Source organism: Rhineura floridana, chromosome 5 (genome assembly GCF_030035675.1).
Source record: "Rhineura floridana isolate rRhiFlo1 chromosome 5, rRhiFlo1.hap2, whole genome shotgun sequence".
Classification (NCBI taxonomy): Eukaryota; Metazoa; Chordata; class Lepidosauria; order Squamata; family Rhineuridae; genus Rhineura; species Rhineura floridana.
Genome location: NC_084484.1, coordinates 154,875,251 through 154,895,615, shown reverse-complemented (window position 1 = coordinate 154,895,615; position 20,365 = coordinate 154,875,251). Strand labels below are relative to the sequence as shown.

The 20,365-nt window shown below is 42.7% G+C and overlaps 1 protein-coding gene across 4 annotated transcripts in view; it reads right to left on the bottom strand.

Annotated features, from left to right (window-relative positions):
- The window catches only part of ATP8A2 (ATPase phospholipid transporting 8A2), a 564,338-nt gene that overhangs the window by 475,270 nt on the left and 68,703 nt on the right, over positions 1-20,365 (bottom strand). For all 4 annotated transcript variants that reach the window (XM_061629581.1, XM_061629578.1, XM_061629580.1 and 1 more), the window contains exon 3: positions 890-989. In XM_061629581.1, coding sequence (XP_061485565.1) covers positions 890-989 — 100 coding nt within the window. The remainder of the gene's footprint in view (positions 1-889; positions 990-20,365) is intronic.

Below are 20,365 nucleotides of genomic sequence, written 5' to 3'. Positions count from 1 at the left end.
TTCCATGATGACTGTCTGAGGAGAGGACCCCTGTAAAGCACAAGCACAGGCAGAAGGGCTTGTTGTTGTTGTGACCCCACGTGTGGGGATTTAGACTTGTATGGCCTGGGGGAAGGGAATGGGAGTCTGTAGCAAAGGCTAAAGCCTCAACAAAGTCGAATGCACTGCATTCCTGTCACTTGTGGTGGTAATTGGGATTCAGTTTTGACCTTATTCCCCATGGAACCCATGAATCAAGGTACTTTCAATGTGCCATTCCCCCTGGAGGGGTCCAGAGCATGCATTTAGTGGAATGCATCATTAGCCTCTGAGACTGGGGCCAATCATAGCAACAATGGATTATGGGTGCTGAGGTACAAAAAGGAGTGGTGGTGTGCAACACTGGATCTTTCTGATTGGCAAGTAATACAAAGCCTGCTCACTGGCCAGGCCTGTTTTAAACACAGGCTGGCCTTCCTTTCCCTGGTCAATATAGCAGTGCCTGTTTCATCCGAGAAAGAGAGATCCTGAGCTGCAGAACATACCTCCAGGTCTAGATTTAATTAAGACTGCCCTTGGTCTGAGCCCTACTCTGGCACTATTACATATAAGGGTAACCAACATCTTGTCTTCCAGATGTTGTTGAACTACAACTCCCAGCAGCCCTAGTCCGCATGGCCAATGGTCAGGGATGATGGGAGCTTTAATCCAGCAACTGGAAGGTATATATTAGCAATTAGCTATTAATCCCTCCCATAGATCCTCTGGTGCCTGAAGACTGTACCATGCAATGGCAAGGTCCATAGTTCTGTAGCTTCATCATGGATAGAAACCCCCAAACCATTCACTTGGAATTATATTAAACAGAGTGATAAAACGTGGTCACTTAAACTTAACAACAGAGGCATACCTGCAGTAAGGCAATGAAGAGGAAGAAAGCATTAGCAGCTTTTCTGATCTGCTCATACAAGAATCGAGGTAGAAACGTCACCACGCTGTACTTGGCTGTGCTGTAAGTTTTCAGGGGGGAAAACACTTTGTTTAAAAGGCCAGAAGGAAAAAAACCTGGACCAAGTGAAATAACACTATGCTTAAAAACACGCCTGCTGGATCAAGCTGGTAGCCCATTAAGTCCAGCATCCTGTTCTCATAGCAGATGCCCACAGGAAGCCCGCAAGCAGTGCCAGGGTGCAAGGGCACTCTCCCCTCCTGCATTTTCCGTCAACTGGTAATCAGAAGCCTCTGCCTCTGAATCAGCCAGCTTTTTCTGATCAATATATGAACTTCAGCCCTTTTCACTTCTGCAGTTCCTGCAAATCATCATCTATACCTCTCCTCTTTGTCCAATCATTCTTTAGGTTTCCTTTTTGTGGCAGAACCTGCCACCCACCCATCCCCAAGAGCTGGAACCAGAGAAGACATCAGCTGGAACATCAGACAAGACTCCACTGTAAGCCCCATCATGAAGAAGAGGGACCCAGGGCACCTTGATACCAGGTTGCAAGGATACCCTACCTAGGAGACCAAAGGAACTGGTGCACCCGATCCCTCACAGTCACCTCTGGCAACTTGGGGACAGTGACAGCAATCAGAAAGAACAAAAGCTTGGGTCCAAAAGCACAGCACTGGCCTGGCTGCATTTCAGAGCCCTACTCAGAAGGAGGAACCTTTACATTAAGTATAGATAGGATCAGGGCCCTACTAGTACACTAAGAAGGGTGGGGCATTCAGGCTGACTACATAAACCCTTGCTTGCAGCATGGCAGTTTCTGATTCAATATCTCTGTGGACTACTATCTCTAGGTTCTTGCAGCCTTCTGGACAGCTCCACTACTGCTTAGGATTCAGGCCTCTGACTTTGTGCTAACTTAGCTGACACTTAGAGAGCCAGTGTAGTGTAGTGGTTCAAGTGTTGGACTATGACCTGGGAGACCAGGGTTCGAATCCCCACACAGCCATGAAGCTCACTGGGTGACCTTGGGCCAGTCACTGCCTCTCAGCCTCAGAGGGAGGCAATGGTAAACCCCCTCTGAATACTGCTTACCATGAAAACCCTATTCATAGGGTCACCATAACTTGGAATCAACTTGAAGGCAGTTCATTTCCATTCAGCTGACACTTGTGGATAACTCCTCTGCTGGCTAGTGCTGGACCTGACAGATCTTCACAGAACTTTGCCCTACTGCTACCCTGCCTTGCCTGAAAGACTGGAAAATGGGACACACTCTCCCACTCATGCCCTCTTTCCTCTCTCTTCCAATCTTCCCCGTCAGTCTTCCAACTGCTCTTCCCTGGAGCCCTGGTTTTGCTTCCCTTGGCCTATGGATTTCTTGGTTTCTTTTCCAAGCTCTTTGCCCACCTCCTTCTTCCTATCTTCCTAGGATCCTAACAGCTAAGCTTATGGCAGGCAGGATGACAGCTGCTCAGCCAATGACAAGCAGCATTTAAAAAAAAATTAAAATATTTAACATCCCCACCCCCTTAATCACAAGAGTTCTTGAGATGCCTTAATGATATATAAAATGCAAGATTATTACCATAACACACAGTCAACAAATTGGTTCAGTAACTGCAGAAATTATTGTACAGTAGGGCCCTGCTTACCGGTGCTTTGCATTCCGGCATTCCACTAATGCGGCAGCGGGAAATTCCCCCTTTAAAAGCTGATTGAGCGATTTTATGACATTTTATGACATTTTCGCGTGACGGCCCCATTATAGTCTATGGGTCCCGCTTTATGGCGATTTCCACTTTATGGCGGGGGCCTGGTCCCTAACCCACCGTATATATACCCACTGTACATATACCCAGCACATATGCTAGAGCCCTGATTATCAGAGCAAGAAAGCTATTTTTGTATGTGTTAGATTCTAACAGTTAGAACAATCTGAAGGCTATGAAAATCTAGGTTTACAGGCAAACTTCAGTACCGTGGACAGTTCTCTATGGGTTGTATACAGCTAAATCCAATTTAGAGTAAACTCACTAAGATTAATGGATTTAAATTAGCCATGTCCATTGATTTTAATGGGTCTGCTCAGAGTATCTATTTATTTATTTGTTGCATTTATATCTCACCTTTTCTCCAAAGAGCTCAAGGTGGCATACATGATTCTTCCCCTCCTCATTTAATCCCCACAATAACCCTATGAAGTGGGTTAGGCTGAGAGGCAGTAACTGGGCCAAGGTCACCCTGTGAACTTCATAGCTGTGTAGGGATTTGAATCCTAGGCTCCCAGGACCTAGTCAAACATTCTAACCACTTCACCACACTGGATACAACCCTATGATATCTTAGCTGCATATCAGGTTCTCCCCTTCTATCTCATATTATGTAGGGACACCCTATGACATGACATAACCACATCCTGAGTTTCCTTCTCCCCTCTAAAGCATTGGCTTTTGCTACCAAGAATAAGAAAGTTCACTTGGTTGTTCTTGTATGCTACTCATCGCATGGAATGCATCACATGTAGTTTTGGTCTACCAAGTAGGGGAAAGCAAGCAGTCCTTCAATAGCATTTCCAGAATACACCTTTCAACAAATGGCATGACTATCCTGAAATAAACCTGAAGTAATGATGAAAATGGTGTTCCAGATCCAGCATGCCTCTTTCCTTACCATGTTGTCTTAGTAGGATTTATACTTTTGATCTCCTAAAAACCTGTAGGCATTCACATGTCCGATTTACACTATCTGAAAAACACCCCCAGGCTGTCTCACTCCAATAAAGCTGACAAATATATGAAGCAAACCATGAAAGACCTGTTCTTGCCAGTAATTTCTGTTTGTAAAACCTGAGCTTAGTTTGCAGAGACACCCATGATATTGTCACATTAGAGATAACATTTGTCACATTAGATATAACATTGCAACATCGGAGGGGGGGATGCACCACAGAGAATCAGATTAAATGGTAGTGAGAATAAAAAGGAGGAAGGGGAAATTGCCGTGAGAAGAAGCTGTCAAGGGAACAAGGTGGCACTGAAACTATCCAAATACATTTGCAATGAATATTTATTTTATTTCATATATTTATATATTACATAATACTAAGATAAGTACTAAGCGGTTTACAAAATAACAAATACATTATGTATATTTAACTGAGAAAGTACAATGCAATGTAATATAAGGTAATAAAATCCAAAAACACAGCAGCACATTTTGAAAACATCTCAAGAGAGTCAAGGATCCCCCCCTCTTCAGCCTCCGTCTTGCCAAGACACATCCTGGCTCACTATACACAACACTCACCTAACACTAACACATCCACATCACACCCAAATCCCATCTACACAAATCATACAGTACCAACTACTTGTTCAATATCACTCATCTTATTTGACTCCCAGCCACCATCCCCAATCACTCCTTCCACTCATCGGGAAATGTACTGTAAAATCCAAGGAATCAATGAAACCACTTACTGACAGAACTGTATAAAACATCAAAACAAACTGCATCCCATCAATCACACAGATGTACTGTTCCTGACAGCAATCTGTCTCTCACTCAGGTTGCTATCCCACACCCAAGACACTCACCTAAAGGTGGGTGGAACTGCACACATACCCCTCCCTGATACATGTTTGGGGTGCCCTCAGACGTTTCAATCACTCAAGAGGCACTAAAAAAAAGCCCTTGGAGGGGGGCACCCTAAAAAAAAACCAAATGAAAGGGAGGTACCCTCAAGAAATGCCAAAAATGAAAGTAGTTCTTCTCAACACTCACAATATGAACAAAAAATTAGGGGTGATTTTCACTAAGTCCTACTAACAGTAGACTTAAGTCCATTGATTTCAATAGGCCTACTCTGAATATGACCAATATTGGATATCACATTGGGTAAGTAGGTTTAGCACAGCCCTAACCAGACCCAACCTTTTGTAAAGCTCATTTCCGAAGATCTGAAGTTGTTTTAAATTCTATTATATTTTTAGTTTCCCTAATCATTGTCTGACATTTGTAACCTCCAGGAAGCTTAACCTCTCCAAAGCTGATAATGTCACTCTCAGCTTGCCTTTTCCATTACTCTGTAAAGAAATAAGGCAGTGGTTTTCTTTTAACCCTAGGGGCTGAGAACACAATCTCTACCAACATTTTCAAGCATGCTTCCAACTGGGCTAAAAAAAAAAGCAGTTTAAATAGGCTGCAGTGCAAGAGAATTATCTATTTGTGCCTTTTAAGCAACAAATGAAGTCATGCTATGTTCTAAAATACACTGCCAAATGCAAAGCCTACTGCAGGGGTAACCAACATGGTGCCCTCCAGTGTTGCTGAACTACAATTCCCATCATCCCTGACCATGGGCTATGCCGACTGGGGCTGATGGGAGCTGGAGTCCAACAACAACTAGAGGGCACCATGTTGGCTACCCCAGGCCTATTGCCGAATTGTAATTCAGAGGTTTCACATTGCAGTCTCCCTTTGAAGTTCCTTTGTTCAGGAACAGCCACCTTAAAATCAGTGGGAGCATGTCATAGGAACATAGGGAGCTGTCTTATGTTGAATGAGAGCACTGGTCCATCTAACTCAGTACTGTCCACACTGACTGACAGCAGCTCTCCGGGGTTTCAGAGAAGATTCTCTCCCAGCTCCTCCTAGAGATGGTGGGGATTGAACCAAGGACCTTCTATATGCAAGGCAGATCCTCCACCTCCGAGCTATATAATATATATATAGCTATAGTCCTTCCTGGGGAGACTGCAATGTTCCAACACTGGTTGATGAATATTGCCATTTTTGATGTCAGATTTGTGTCCTGTTATTATTTTGCATAGAGACCGGTCTGTTTGTCCTATGTAGAATCCAGAAGGCATTGATGGAAGATGTTAACATATATCACGTTGGAAGATGAACACGTGAATGAGCCCCTGACAGTATTAGGATGTGTAACAGTGTTCTCTGAGAAGATATGAGGGCAAGAGTTGGCACCCGGGACGTTTACATGGTCTGGGCCCTATGTTTGTCTCTCTGTTCTGTGACTTCTTCTCATTGGGAAGTAGTTGTTTTAGATTCGGGGGTTATGTGCAAGCAAGTACAGGTTGACCGCCCATGGCCTGTGAGAGGAAAATATCATTGTCCTGGAGAATTTGGAGATCACTCATGATATGCAGTTGCACTGGTTACCAGTTGCTTACTGGGCCCAATTCAAGGTATTGGTTTTGACCTTTAAATCCCTATACGGTTCTGGCCCAGTCTATCTAAAGGAGCGCCTCCAGCATCATCAGCTATGCTGCCCAACAAGATCAGCCTCAAAAGACCTTCTCTCCATCCCATCAGTCAAAACAGCCAAACTGGTGAGGACTAGAGAGAGGGCTTTTTCAGTTGTGGCCCCCACCCTGTGGAACTCCCTCCCAAATGATCTCAGCCATGCCCCTTCCATGATGAGTTTCTGCCAGGCCTTGAAGACCTGGCTCTTCAGGCAGGCTTTTGGGGTTGGCTAGATTTTATCTTGTTTTTAGTTTTTTAATGTCTAGGTATTGTATGCCTATTTTGTACATCGCCCAGAGTGGCTGGACAGCCAGCCAGATGGGCGACTAATAAATTGAATAAATAAATAAAAATAAATAAATTAGCTGGAAGGAACACGTGAGAACAAGTGGTGTTCTGTTATTTTCTCTTCCAGGTCTGCCACGATGTTTTGTGTAATCACCTAGGCATTCTTTCTGAACTGTCGCTGTTCATATCATAATTATTGCTGTCTGTGCTTTCCGCATTTGATTTCACGCTGACATCACCCCAAACATGTATATGACACTAGCAGCCTTATACCCAGCATTGCTTGGGAATTGTAAGAAATAAAAAAATCAGCACAGTGTTAAAATCAGTGCAGTTTTGAAAGGTTCAGTCTGCCATCTTGATTCAAAATGGCATCCATTTGTGTCCAAACATAGACCTCCTGCTCCTTCATCTCAGGAACAACTATCAAGAAGCAGCTTTCTTTGGTTCAGAAAATGCTCAAATTTCTGAGTAGAGAGAATGGCCCGTGTGAAAAAAAATTTTCCCCACTAACTGAAAATGAGCTCCTCCTTGCACCCATGTTATTTGATACAAACTATACTTCAAGGCCACTATGGTGGTTCTCCTCATAGGATGCCTCTGTAGTGAGATATTGTGTATGCTCCAGTTCTGGAAAGTTACAGCCAGCGAGCCCTCTGACTGGCCAGGAGAGTTGGTTTGCTGTTACTAGGCCTTTTCCTATAAAAATAACTTTGTTCCTTTGTTCTAAGCCTTACAACTTGGATACTCGTGGACATGCCTGTGCTGCTTGTTGGTTTCTGTGGGATCAATTGCTCTATTTGGTTTGCATTTAGAGTTAGGCAAGTTAGGTTTGTTATTTTACTCTCTTATCTTATATTCCGTAAATGTACTTCTGTATTCTTGATGGTCTCTTATAATACTATTTCTCACTGGTATATAGGTTCGTCTTCTATGCTGCTATTTTTAAATAAGTATTAATAAATCTACTTCCTTTGTTTTGGAATGTTTTCTTAGATGAAAGTTTGATACTAAATTAGTTCCTGATACTAAATTAGCTCCAATCTGTCAAACTGCTACTGAGTAGCTTTTGCGGCCTGGGGCTCAAGGGATAGAGAGTCTTTTAGCTCTTGTTCTTATTGAATCTCAAGGACATCCACAGTACAGCTTGGGTGTCTCTTGACCCAAGCTGGTTGGACTTAAGGAATGGTGGCAGTGTTCTACCATGCAGGGTCAGTTTTTACCTTGGTAATTTGGCACTTGCCAACAACATTCTGGTCCCAGGGTTTTAGGGCCAGCAGATCTTGATAACCATCATGCAAATTTTGGTTATAATATCTTAAGATGTGTTCAACTGCACAGGGAACAGACAAGCAAACAAACAACTATCTAAAATATATAGTAGATACCAGCAACTTAGAGGCAAAAAGTCTTCCTTCAGAAAATGGAAGTCTTGTCCAAATGAAGAAAATAAAAAAGAACACAAACTCTGGCAAAAGAAATGCAAGAAGACAATAAGGGATGCTAAAAAAGAATTTGAGGAGCACATTGCTAAGAACATAAAAACCAACAACAAACAATTCTATAAATACATTCAAAGCAGAAGACCATCTAGGGAGACAATTGGACCCTTGGATGATAAGGGAGTCAAAGGTGTAGTAAAGAACGATAAGGAGATTGCAGAGAAGCTAAATGAATTCTTTGCATCTGTCTTCACAGTGGAAGATATAGGGCAGATCCCTGAACCTGAACTAACATTTGCAGGAAGGGATTCTGAGGAACTAAGACAAATAGTGGTAACGAGAGAGGAAGTTCTAAGCTTAATGGACAATATAAAAACTGACAAATCACCGGGCCCGGATGGCATCCACCCAAGAGTTCTCAAAGAACTCAAAGGTGAAATTGCTGATCTGCTAACTAAAATATGTAACTTGTCCCTCGGGTCCTCCTCCGTGCCTGAGGACTGGAAAGTGGCAAATGTAACGCCAATCTTCAAAAAGGGATCCAGAGGGGATCCCGGAAATTACAGGCCAGTTAGCTTAACTTCTGTCCCTGGAAAACTGGTAGAAAGTATTATTAAAGCTAGATTAACTAAGCACATAGAAGAACAAGCCTTGCTGAAGCAGAGCCAGCATGGCTTCTGCAAGGGAAAGTCCTGTCTCAGTAACCTATTCGAATTCTTTGAGAGTGTCAACAAGCATATAGATAGAGGTGATCCAGTGGACATAGTGTACTTAGACTTTCGAAAAGCGTTTGACAAGGTACCTCACCAAAGGCTTCTGAGGAAGCTTAGCAGTCATGGAATAAGAGGAGAGGTCCTCTTGTGGATAAGGAATTGGTTAAGAAGCAGAAAGCAGAGAGTAGGAATAAACGGACAGTTCTCCCAATGGAGGGCTGTAGAAAGTGGAGTCCCTCAAGGATCGGTATTGGGACCTGTACTTTTCAACTTGTTCATTAATGACCTAGAATTAGGAGTGAGCAGTGAAGTGGCCAAGTTTGCTGACGACACTAAATTGTTCAGGGTTGTTAAAACAAAAAGGGATTGCGAAGAGCTCCAAAAAGACCTCTCCAAACTGAGTGAATGGGTGGAAAAATGGCAAATGCAATTCAATATAAACAAGTGTAAAATTATGCATATTGGAGCAAAAAATCTGAATTTCACATATACGCTCATGGGGTCTGAACTGGCGGTGACCGACCAGGAGAGAGACCTCGGGGTTGTGGTGGACAGCACGGTGAAAATGTCGACCCAGTGTGCGGCAGCTGTGAAAAAGGCAAATTCCATGCTAGCAATAATTAGGAAAGGTATTGAAAATAAAACAGCCGATATCATAATGCCGTTGTATAAATCTATGGTGCGGCCACATTTGGAATACTGTGTACAGTTCTGGTCGCCTCATCTCAGAAAGGATATTATAGAGTTGGAAAAGGTTCAGAAGAGGGCAACCAGAATGATCAAGGGGATGGAGCAACTCCCTTACGAGGAAAGGTTGCAGCATTTGGGGCTTTTTAGTTTAGAGAAAAGGTGGGTCAGAGGAGACATGATAGAAGTGTATAAAATTATGCATGGCATTGAGAAAGTGGATAGAGAAAAGTTCTTCTCCCTCTCTCATAATACTAGAACTCGTGGACATTCAAAGAAGCTGAATGTTGGAAGATTCAGGACAGACAAAAGGAAGTACTTCTTTACTCAGCGCATAGTTAAACTATGGAATTTGCTCCCACAAGATGCAGTAATGGCCACCAGCTTGGATGGCTTTAAAAGAAGATTAGACAAATTCATGGAGGACAGGGCTATCAATGGCTACTAGCCATGATGGCTGTGCTCTGCCACCCTAGTCAGAGGCAGCATGCTTCTGAAAACCAGTTGCCGGAAGCCTCAGGAGGGGAGAGTGTTCTTGCACTCGGGTCCTGCTTGCGGGCTTCCCCCAGGCACCTGGTAGGCCACTGTGAGAACAGGATGCTGGACTAGATGGGCCACTGGCCTGATCCAGCAGGCTCTTCTTATGTTCTTATGTTCTTAACTTGGGGAAAACCTGCATGCAATTGATGAGACAGTACTCCACAAAAGCATTAAGATTAAGCTGCCACAAGACTCTGTCTTTTTGCTACAACAAACATAACACAGCTACTCTCTGGAAATTCTACAGTAGGGCCCCACTCATACAGCGGGTTACGGTCTGGACCCCCACTGAAAAGTGAAAACCACTGAAAAGCGGAACTCATTGAATAGAATGGCGTGTGATGCCCGAAAACTGCAGTAAAAGCGGAACAAGCGCCGTATGAGTGGAGCTTTAGTCTAATTGAGACCACTGCAATAGCGAAGTGCTGTAAAGCGGGGCCCTACTGTACTTCTGTAATCCAGTATAAAGTGTGAACATGCTACAGATTGAAACAGCTAGCTGACCCATTGCTGAGAGAAGAAATGGACAGATCAGTCCAGTTATGTTCCATCCAGTTGCACTTTTTTCATTCCTTGTTCTGTCCCATCCTATTTGCATATCAAATAGCGTGGGGTTAAAAAAAACCAACTGCACTCATACATATAAAAATATGTATTTTGACCATATTTTGTATAGTTTTGAACATATTTTCTTGAAATATGTGCATTTTAGGCATTGTGTGGGTGTATATTTTAAAGCAAGAACTGTGTTTAAAAATTTGCAGAACTGTGAGGTATGTGATGGATTGCTGTGCTACATTCCACACATTAATTCTACCATTTTGTTTTCTTTTCTTTTATTTTAGTGGTATGATAGAGCATTTTTTATCAGATGTTCTCTTTGTTAGCTGCCTAAGGCATCTTTGTTAGGTGCTCTGCCCAATCCAGAGCTCTGTGACTGTGTATACACCATACATTAAAGCACATGACTTCCTCCCAAGAATCCTGGGAACTGTTAAGGGTGCTGGGAATTGTATCTCAGTGCAGGGTAGACTACAGTTCCCAGGATTCTCTGGGGGAAATCATGTGCTTTAAAGGTACGGTGTGTACACAGGTGTGTTCCAATGCATACATGAGGTTCCTCTGCAACTAGGGCTCCACATTTCCTTCAACTGAAGGTTGGCTCTGCACCTGCATCCCACTCCTAGCATGGAGCACATCATTTCCCCCTTTAAGTGGCCTTGAAAGCTCTATCTTAGATTCAGATAATTCCACCTTATTTCTAGACCCTATCCCCCCCCTGCCAATAGCACTAACAATGTTGGTGCCTCATCTATAAATAACAAACAGGTGGGTGCATTCTTAAGCTGACATGTGGTATCTGAACCTTAGAAGACAGGGAAGCACACTTAAATGCCATTATTTAAGTCACTGATTTGTTTAGGTTCCCGTTTCATATTAGACACCTTCAACATATGCCATTTAGCCTACCTCTGCTAGCAACAAAGCACCCCATTTGTTGTGGCTATAGACAAATATTTGTGGATGTTCTATTCTGTGTGTAAGCACAATGATTCCCAGATTGAAAGTGGAAATTTTTCATCTCAGCGCTTATAGAAGCAATGCTACAAAATGGAATCTACTTAGTTGAATCATGGCAGTGCAGAGACTCTGTTTACAAAACAAATGGGAAACCCATGAAAGAAAAAAGCTGAGTATGGGAACGCTAGCATAGAAGGCAAATGGTCCTTATGATGGTGATCATTTATATCAGCGATAGTTGGCTTCTCCTGTTGTGCATCTACTTTAAGCTCCTAATAGCTTCCCTCTTTCTCTGTTTCCAGTCTCAGGTATCTCAACGTTTTATCAGTCTGACAGAAGATCAATCAGATTATTTTAAATGGAATATTTAAATGGATTTATTTAAAAATAGTAATATTCCACCTTTCTTCAAATAGCTCAAGACCATTTACAACAGTAAAACACACACATGCACAGAAAGCAGCAATATATAAAAGGGAAAACAACAGAAGTAAAAGCCAGTAAGAAAACCATTTAAAATAGTGATGGGGAACATGCATGGCCCTCCAGATGTTGTTGGACTACATCTATGACCATTGGTCCTGCTGGTCCAGGCTGATGGGCGTGGAAGTTCAGAAACAACTAAAGGGTTGCAAATTTCCCAATCCTGGTTTAAAAGCAGTAGCAGTGAGAAGCATCATAATAAAAATAACAAAATAAAATATGTTACTATTAAAAATGATAATAAACCAGAGTAAAAAAAAAGATATAAGCAAGCAGAACTGCACATAGGTAAGGTAGGCGAGAAATTAAAATCCAGACAATACTAGGGTCCGTGTCAACCATAAAATAAAAATAAAAATGAAAGATTGAATAGGTCACACTAAGAGGAGGCTACAACTTATGGATAGTGATTCATCTTATTCAAATGAGAGAAAAACTATGAGGAATAGGGTTGCCAGGTTCAGGGTCTGATCCTGATCCTGTATCTTTAGGAGAAGAGAAAGTCAGCCAAGTGCAGGTGTTCTTGCAACTCTGTAATGGGAAAAACCACAAGGTGGAATTCTCCCTTCCCCCCTGCACAACTTTTAAAGATATTGGTTGCCAGGCCCAGCCTCCAAGAGGTCTGTATCTTTAAAAGTTGTGCAGGGGGGAGGGAAAATTCCACCTTGTGGTTTTTCCCATTACAGGGTTGCAAGAACACCTACACTTGGCTGACTTTCTCTTCTCCTAAAGATACAGGATCAGTCTCAGGCCCTGAGCCTGGCAACCCTAACGAGGAAATAATGTAATGCTTAAAAAGTGGGGTAAATCTTAGCATTAAAGATAACTCAGCAGTTAACAAACCAGAGTTTAGCTGCTAAACTCAGTAAGTAAAACAGAGGGTCCCAATTTAAATGAAAGTTTTAATGTTTTTAAGATAATGTCATAATTTGGCCAGAACTAAGTTGCCATTTAATTACTAGTTCAGACAGCTGTGTTCTTTAACCTGGAGAGTCAGCTCATAGATGTCACTGCCAGACTATTGCCCTGCCCCCCTTCATGGATCAAAGTTGCCAATTTAGTCTATTACAGGTTAAACAGCAAAAATATTCCCAGATCAGCTCATTTGGTCTTGATTCTGGAACCACCTCACACCTACATCTGTAACTATTAATTGCTTATGCTTGAAAAGGCAAAAAAAGATCTTGGCATTAGTTTGGTGATGTAAAGTCATCTCCCATTTATGATCCTGTCCTAAGCTGGACTGATATCTTGGAATTTCACCTAGTCACTTCTACGGACATAGGTGGAACATATCTCTCAATCGTAAGTGCAAAACAGGTGTGTGAGAAAGGTGGGATGAGCACTGTTTTCAACAGGTAGAGTGATATCACGTTTATTTCTAAACATGCCTCATCTTGTCTCAGACCTTCCACATTACAAATTCTTCCTTCAGAACAAAGCCAAAGTTCCAGAACTTGTCTAGCTTGTCTAACAGGCCCCACATATCTGAAATGATAATGCAAGAGGCAGCAACACTTTATCCAGTTTCCAATTGCTTAGTTCGTCCTTTATATAGAAGCAAGTTTAAAAGTTTTCCCTGGATTGTCCAACAGGAATGAAAATTTAAAGGCCAGGAACAAGACTAGGAGGAGGGACTCTCAAGGAGGAAATACTAGTTGATGGGTTGATTTTTCTATCCAAAATCCTGAAAAGGCCTCATGCTAAGCTACACACATTGGGAAAAACATAAATTAGGCCTGAGTTACAGCTTAGGTGTCCAGCCAGACAACTAACTGTAGTGTACACAGCACTTTCTATTCTATTCCTCTAGGGCTGTTTTCATCCTTTGCCATCAAGTGATCAAGAAAAAGAAGGGGGGGGAGCCACTACGACTATGAGTACAGCAAGTGCTTTTTTTCCAGATCACTTTTAGTTATCTCTTTATTTTACCCTTAAGAAATAAGCACCCAATCCTGCTCTGCTCATTATAATAACTGCAGAACCAACAAACTCTTACTTCTTACTGCAGGCAAACAAACATGCTTCTTTATTGCTGGCTTGATAGTCAGCACAACTGAAACTAAAAAGCAAATCAAAGGGAAGTCCAAGGGGTGGAGTCTAACTCTAGCCCACAATACCAAGTTTAAATATTTAACTCTTCAAGGATCACTTAAGTAATTATAGAGTGATTGTAATAATGAAAAATCCACCCTCAGGCAGGGAAATTCTTGTGTGAGCAGACTTTTGCGGGGTCTTGCAGATGAGCCTTTTGTTGTGCCCTCGCCCTGCCTGATTCACTGAATTTTTCAGAGGTCCTATTCTTAAATTGCTCCTGTTCTTAAAACAAACCATCATTCTTTATATGAAGGTTGTCATTGTCTGTCATGTCACAAATTAAAAAGAAGACAATTTCCCCCAAAAGTCCTAGAGGAGGCAAAGCACAACTCTAGGGTGGGCACTGACCTCATTTGTCGTCCGTCCCCCCCGGCTACAGGTCTGACTTCATAGCGAGAAATCTTAGTCTTGCAGCCCACATACTTATCATTTGAAGACACATAAAAACATCCCTCGAGACAGAAGAAGCATATCTGGAAAAAAGATTCTAGCATAGCCCTCTCCTTGCTGTGTTACTTTTCTACTTGCATGGAACTTTCTTTTTTTGGAGAGCAGAATTTTAGAACATGCTTACTGTCTGAAGTTGTACCTAAGAACCACTTTGTTGGATGAGACCAAGGCCAGCCTAGTCCAGCATCCTACTTTCCTCTGTGGCCAATCAGATCCCTATGGGAGGCCTATAAGCAGGGCATGAGTTCCTCCCCAGCAACTATATTCAGTGGCATGGTGCACTCGCAGAATCCATGCCATTTCTTCTTCAGCAAATCCTGAACAGTCCACTCTGCCATTCACATTCCCACTTCATTTTGCAGCCTATGTAGTTCCAGCCAAGGATCCATTCTGTACACCCGGAGTGGTTAAACTCATGTGGTTATCCAACTTTCACCATCACTGACTACTGGACATGCTGGCTGGGGCTGAGGGAGTTGGGAGTCCAACAGCTGCTGGAGGACCATAGATTAGCCACCCCTGCTGTAGTTTATTTATTTATTACATTTTTATGCCACCTCCAAGGAGTTCAAGGTGGCATGCCAACATGGTCTTCCCCCTCCCAATGTTATCCTCACAACAACCCTGTGAGGTAGGTTAGACTGAGAGACAGTAACTGGCCAAAGATCATTCAGTGAGCTTCATGGCCCAGGGGGATTCAAACCCTGGTCTCTCAGGTTCCAGTCTGACACTCTAATCACTACACACACTGGCCCTTATGTGGAAAAAAGTGATAGACTGAAGTGGTTCGATTCTGGACTTCAGATTTCCAGTTGGGGATCCTATTTTTGAATGTTCCCCCAAGCAAAAGCAAAAATTTCCTGCATCAAAGAGAGTCAGAGCAACCCTCTCCCTGAGTCCCTTGTTTACTACATGCAAGAAGTATTTCACACGAAGGAGCATTCAAAAATATGAACATGCCCTTGCTGGTAAGTGGTATACCCCAGAATTCTAACTCCTCAGTTTACTCTATTATATTATTTTTCATAATATGTAGAACAATTCATTATGTAGAATGAGCAAGTGATAAAATATATCCAGACCTTGCTATGGCAAAGCTTTGTCCTTATCTCACGCTTTATTCCAAAAACAAGAGTACCAAAAACACAAAGTTGAATTTTTAATGGAAGAAGAAAGAGCAAAGTTTGCAGAACTCTGAGGGGTAGACAATACAACTTCATATTTCATATATGAAATTAGAAGAGAGAAAGGGACAGAACTGGTAGATTTAAAATTGCTGGCTCCATATTCCAAGATCGTACTTTACTAAGGCTAGCAAGTGCTTTGTAGAGTGTTCGAGGATTGGGATATTCGCAGGGAGACCAAAATGCTTATTTACAAAGCCATTGTACTACCGACCTTACTGTACGCCTGTGAAACATGGGCCATTTATAAATGCCACTCCCAACTTCTTGGAAGATTCCACCAACGTTGCCTCCAGAAAATTCTGCAAATTACTTGGGAAGATAGGCGGACTAATGTTAGCGTATTGGAAGAAGCAAAGTCCACCAGTGTTGAAACAATGATCCTCCAACATCAACTTCGCAGGACAGGCCATGTTGTTCAAATGCCTGATCACCCTCTTCCAAAGCAGCTACTTTACTCCCAACTTAAGGATGGAAAATGGGATATCGGTGGACAGCAAATGAGGTTTAAAGATTTTCTCAAAGCTAATCTAAAAAAATGTAACATGAGCATCGAGAACTGGGAAGCCTTGGCCCATGTGCATCCCAATTGGAGGTCGGCCATTAGCAAAGGTGCTATGAACTTTGAAGAAGCACAAATACAGGGCGAAAGGGACAAACGAGCTAAGCGGAAGGCACGTCAAACAAATCCTCATCGTGACCATCTTCCATCTGGAAACCTATGTCCTCACTGTGGGAGGCTGTGTGGATCCAGAATTGGCCTCCACAGTCACTTACAGACCCACTGTTAAAGACCTTACCCTGGAAGACAATCTTACTCGGCCATGAGTGATCGCCAATGAATGAATTAAATGAATGAACAGCATAGAAAGCAACTCTGGGGGAAAATCAATCTCCCAAATTTCTATTTGAGAAGGTATGTTAATAAAAGGCAGTAAGTAGTGCTGTGTTACCTTTCAGTGGAGCAGAAACCTAAGCAATAAAAATGTCATTTTAAGGCCATTTTCCTGCACTGTCCTTCATTGCTGCTATCCAGAGGTAATGTTTGTCCTGCGTTTTCATGGAACTTTTAATACACAGTGATAGCAATAAAAGTAAGGCTTTACAAGGACTTGAGAAAGCGGATATATTTTCCCCTTGAAGACAAATTGTAACAACCTGGGGAATGAGTAGTGTCTAGGAGCAAGCCTAGAGATAAACTGCTGCAGCAGGATCAGGCCTGTGTGACTTGAAAGCAGGAATCTAAGCAGGATTTGGGGGAGGAACTTAATGTCAGATTCTACGCAGATGGACAAAGCTAGGACTATCAACCCATGGGTAAGAGTTAGTATGACGTACTGGTTAGAATGCCAAACTAAGACTGGGGAGACCCAGGTTCTAATCCCCAGTCAGCCATGAAGTCCAAGGTTTACTTCTATGCCACATTTTGGCCAAAAAGGCCCCCAAGGAGGCTCACAAAGGATATGCACAAACACAAAACACAAGTAAGGGAAAAAAACCAAACACAATTTAAAAGAATGAAAACTTAACACAAAAGCACACATACCTAAAAGCCAAATAAATTCATCTTCCTGGCAAAGAGCAGTCCTCAGAAAGATGTCAGAAACAGCAGCGGTGAGGGGGCAAGGCAGTGGGAAAAGCTTGCCCCTTGATGGTCCCAGCACAGTCTCACCCCTGCAGCTATCTCTCAACCTAACCTACCTCGCAGGGTTGTTGTGAGGATAAAATGGGACTTCCCTAAGCTCTTTGTATGTAGGAAAGACAGGATGTGAATATAATAAACAAATACAGAGACAGCAGGCTCGCTGACGATGAAAGAAGTAAGAAACAGGGACCAGAGCAAGCAGCAGTTGGAGGGAGATTTGGTGGGGCCCCCACACACACATGCCACAGTCCTGATCCCCCTTCCCACACCTCAGTGGCTGCTATTTACAAAAAGAAAAGACAGAAGAATAAACAACGTAAGCCAGGTTCCCCGCTGCTGGTGCAGGGTTTATAAATGTATGAAACGGGACCCAGCCTCTCCCTGCCCAACTACATGGAGATGTTGGGGAAAAGCCTGGCTGAAGCAGAACCAGCCCTAAAACCAGGAGCAGTTGATAGGGTGGCATTGCTCACCTAGCTTTCCAACCCCAAGTGAGGATGCCAATTACTGAGAGGGAGAGGTGGCAGGGAGCTGACCGTAGGGCAGTGGCGGGTTGGCTCTGCCACCACACCCATACCACACTGGCTACCTCGCCTGGCCCCTTCTCGGGAACTGGCAGCGATGCTCAGCGTCTGGAAACCAGGTGAGCACCGCCACCCTGTCTAAAACATAGGAACGGTCGCCACCCTTACTCGCTCCACAGACATTCTTTATCTATCTGAACTTTCCTCTTGCATGCAAGGCAGCATCTGTAGTTCTTTGCTCCCTTGACTCCCACTTTGAACCTAACAATCATCCTGTGAGGTGCACAACAATGCGTATACAATACAATTTAAAAACAGAACAAAGTAGTCATTAAAATGCCTGGCTAGTCAAAAGGTTTGAAGCAATTGCGCAGGTCTGTTGGCATAACAAAAGAAGTCTTCAAAAGACACCTGAAAGTCAAAAGCAAGGATGTTCTAATCTGACACTCTTAGCAACTACACCATGCTGGCTCTCAAATGCTGTGAAATAAAATGCTGTGGTTGTGTGTAGACCATTCCTGTTCCACCGAAACAATGACTCCTGATTTGACACTATTTTTCTGATGTAGCAAAGTCACCACAGTATGGTTTTGCCTTATTAATTTTGTTCATTCATATTTAAATGCAGCCTCATGTGGCAATAACTAGTATCCTTTCCATGGTCATGGAAAAAAGCCAATTTCCCCTGCTACAGAAATAAATATCAGGTCTCACCCTCTGAGGATGCATTGGGGGGGTAGGGATGGGGGTCTGTTGTTTTAATTGTCAAATTCCTGCATATACCCATGCAGCCGTATCCATTGCAGTCCATTTGTTCTGTTTCCACTGGCAATACAAATGTCCATTGTCAAAGAAATGCATTTAGGAAGACACTTGGAAGAAAACATGTTGAGTCTTGTTGAGCCGATTGATTTGGTCTCCAGCCAAACCTTACGAGTTTACAATCCTCTTAGTTTTCTCAAGGAAATCTCCCTCTAACATCCAAGGGACCTTTCTTCAGTTAAAAAGCATGCCATTGAAAAATTAAACTTGTTGGCAAAGTGTGACTTGTTAACAGGGACCATTCAAAAAAGCTACACGAGGGCAGCCTTGTTTTCTTCCTGTAGCCTTGTTTTCTTACTTTAGCATAGCTAAACGGAATGAGAAGCTCTTCTTCCCAAACAACAAACCAAACACTAAATATCTAGAGCCCCTGACGGATGGTATTTCAGAAGGCACAGCAATACTATCACACATTTCTGAATTGACATTTAACAGTAATTTACAAGCACAGCAACCTGAAATTCTACTCCTACAAGCAGGGCACTGTGTGCTCCTCACTATAATCATTAACATTCGGTGCCTGGACAATCCAAACGGTGTGCCAAGAAAAAGGTGCATTTTGTAATCAAATCTGCATAATTTTTTCACATTCTGCAATGATTACTAGTGTGCATAATTCATGTTTGCTTTCATAGTCCTGGGCAGAATTAATGAGCTGTGCAAAGCACAAAAGCATTGCACTCAATTGCCATTCTTTTTTGGTTCTGAGTTTTCATATCAGGCTACACGCCCCAAAATGTTCAAATAGCTCAGTGGCAGAGCATCTGCTTTGCATGCAGAAGGTCCCAGGTTCAATCCCCAGCATCTCCAGCTAGGGCTGGGAAAGATTCCCTGCCTGAAACCCTGGAGAGCCACTACCAGTCAATGTAGATGATACTCAGCTAGATGCACCAACAGTCTGGCTTGGTATAAGGCAAAGTTTCCTAGATTTGAAACCATAAAGACTAGAAATCTGATTTTTTTTAAAAAAGGAAACACTTTCAGGTAGTCTACTTCTGAGTCTAGTGGCCATGTTTGGACATGAATGAATAGCAACAAGTCTTGGGCTCATGTATTCCCACCTCCCCTTCTCCAGTGTGGTCACAAGGAGTTTCAGACATTTTCACTTCTGATTTCAATTAAACCACAGTTTAATGTGTTGTCCAAAACTTAAACTGTGGTTAATGTTAACTATAGCTTGTTTAAATAAGACAGCTTCATAATCCATTGTTTGAAACTGACATGTTTGCCAGGATTCAGACAATGCAACAACCTGCAGTTCATCAAAAATTGAAGGAAAAGCTTCTAAATCCATTATAACCACATCAGAGGAAGGGAAAGGGAGCACTGGTTTAAAACCATGCCTGTAGTTTAAAAATTGAATGCATGGTGTGCTGCTGAAATCATGGCTCAGGCACTTTGCTCCTCCCTACTCCTGCTGCTTCTGGAAAACAAGCCATGGTCTGGCTTAGCGTTATGTCCAAACCCAGGCTGATGGTTTTTTTCCTCCCCTAACAAACCATGAGCAGTAACCAGGTTATGTTCTTGGTGGACCACCCATAGTTTATTTGAGAGATACAAACCATGAGCCTGGATTCAGACTAACTCTAAGCCAGACCATGACTTAGCTCCCAAGAACACAGCAACTTCAGGAGTGGGGAAGACGAAAATCACCCATAGGTTTCATCAGTGTGCACCAACACACTGCACATTCAAATTTAAACCATAGTTTAGTTTAACCACAGTTTAAAGTATCACATGGATGAGACCTCTAGTTTGGCACAGGAGTGGCGC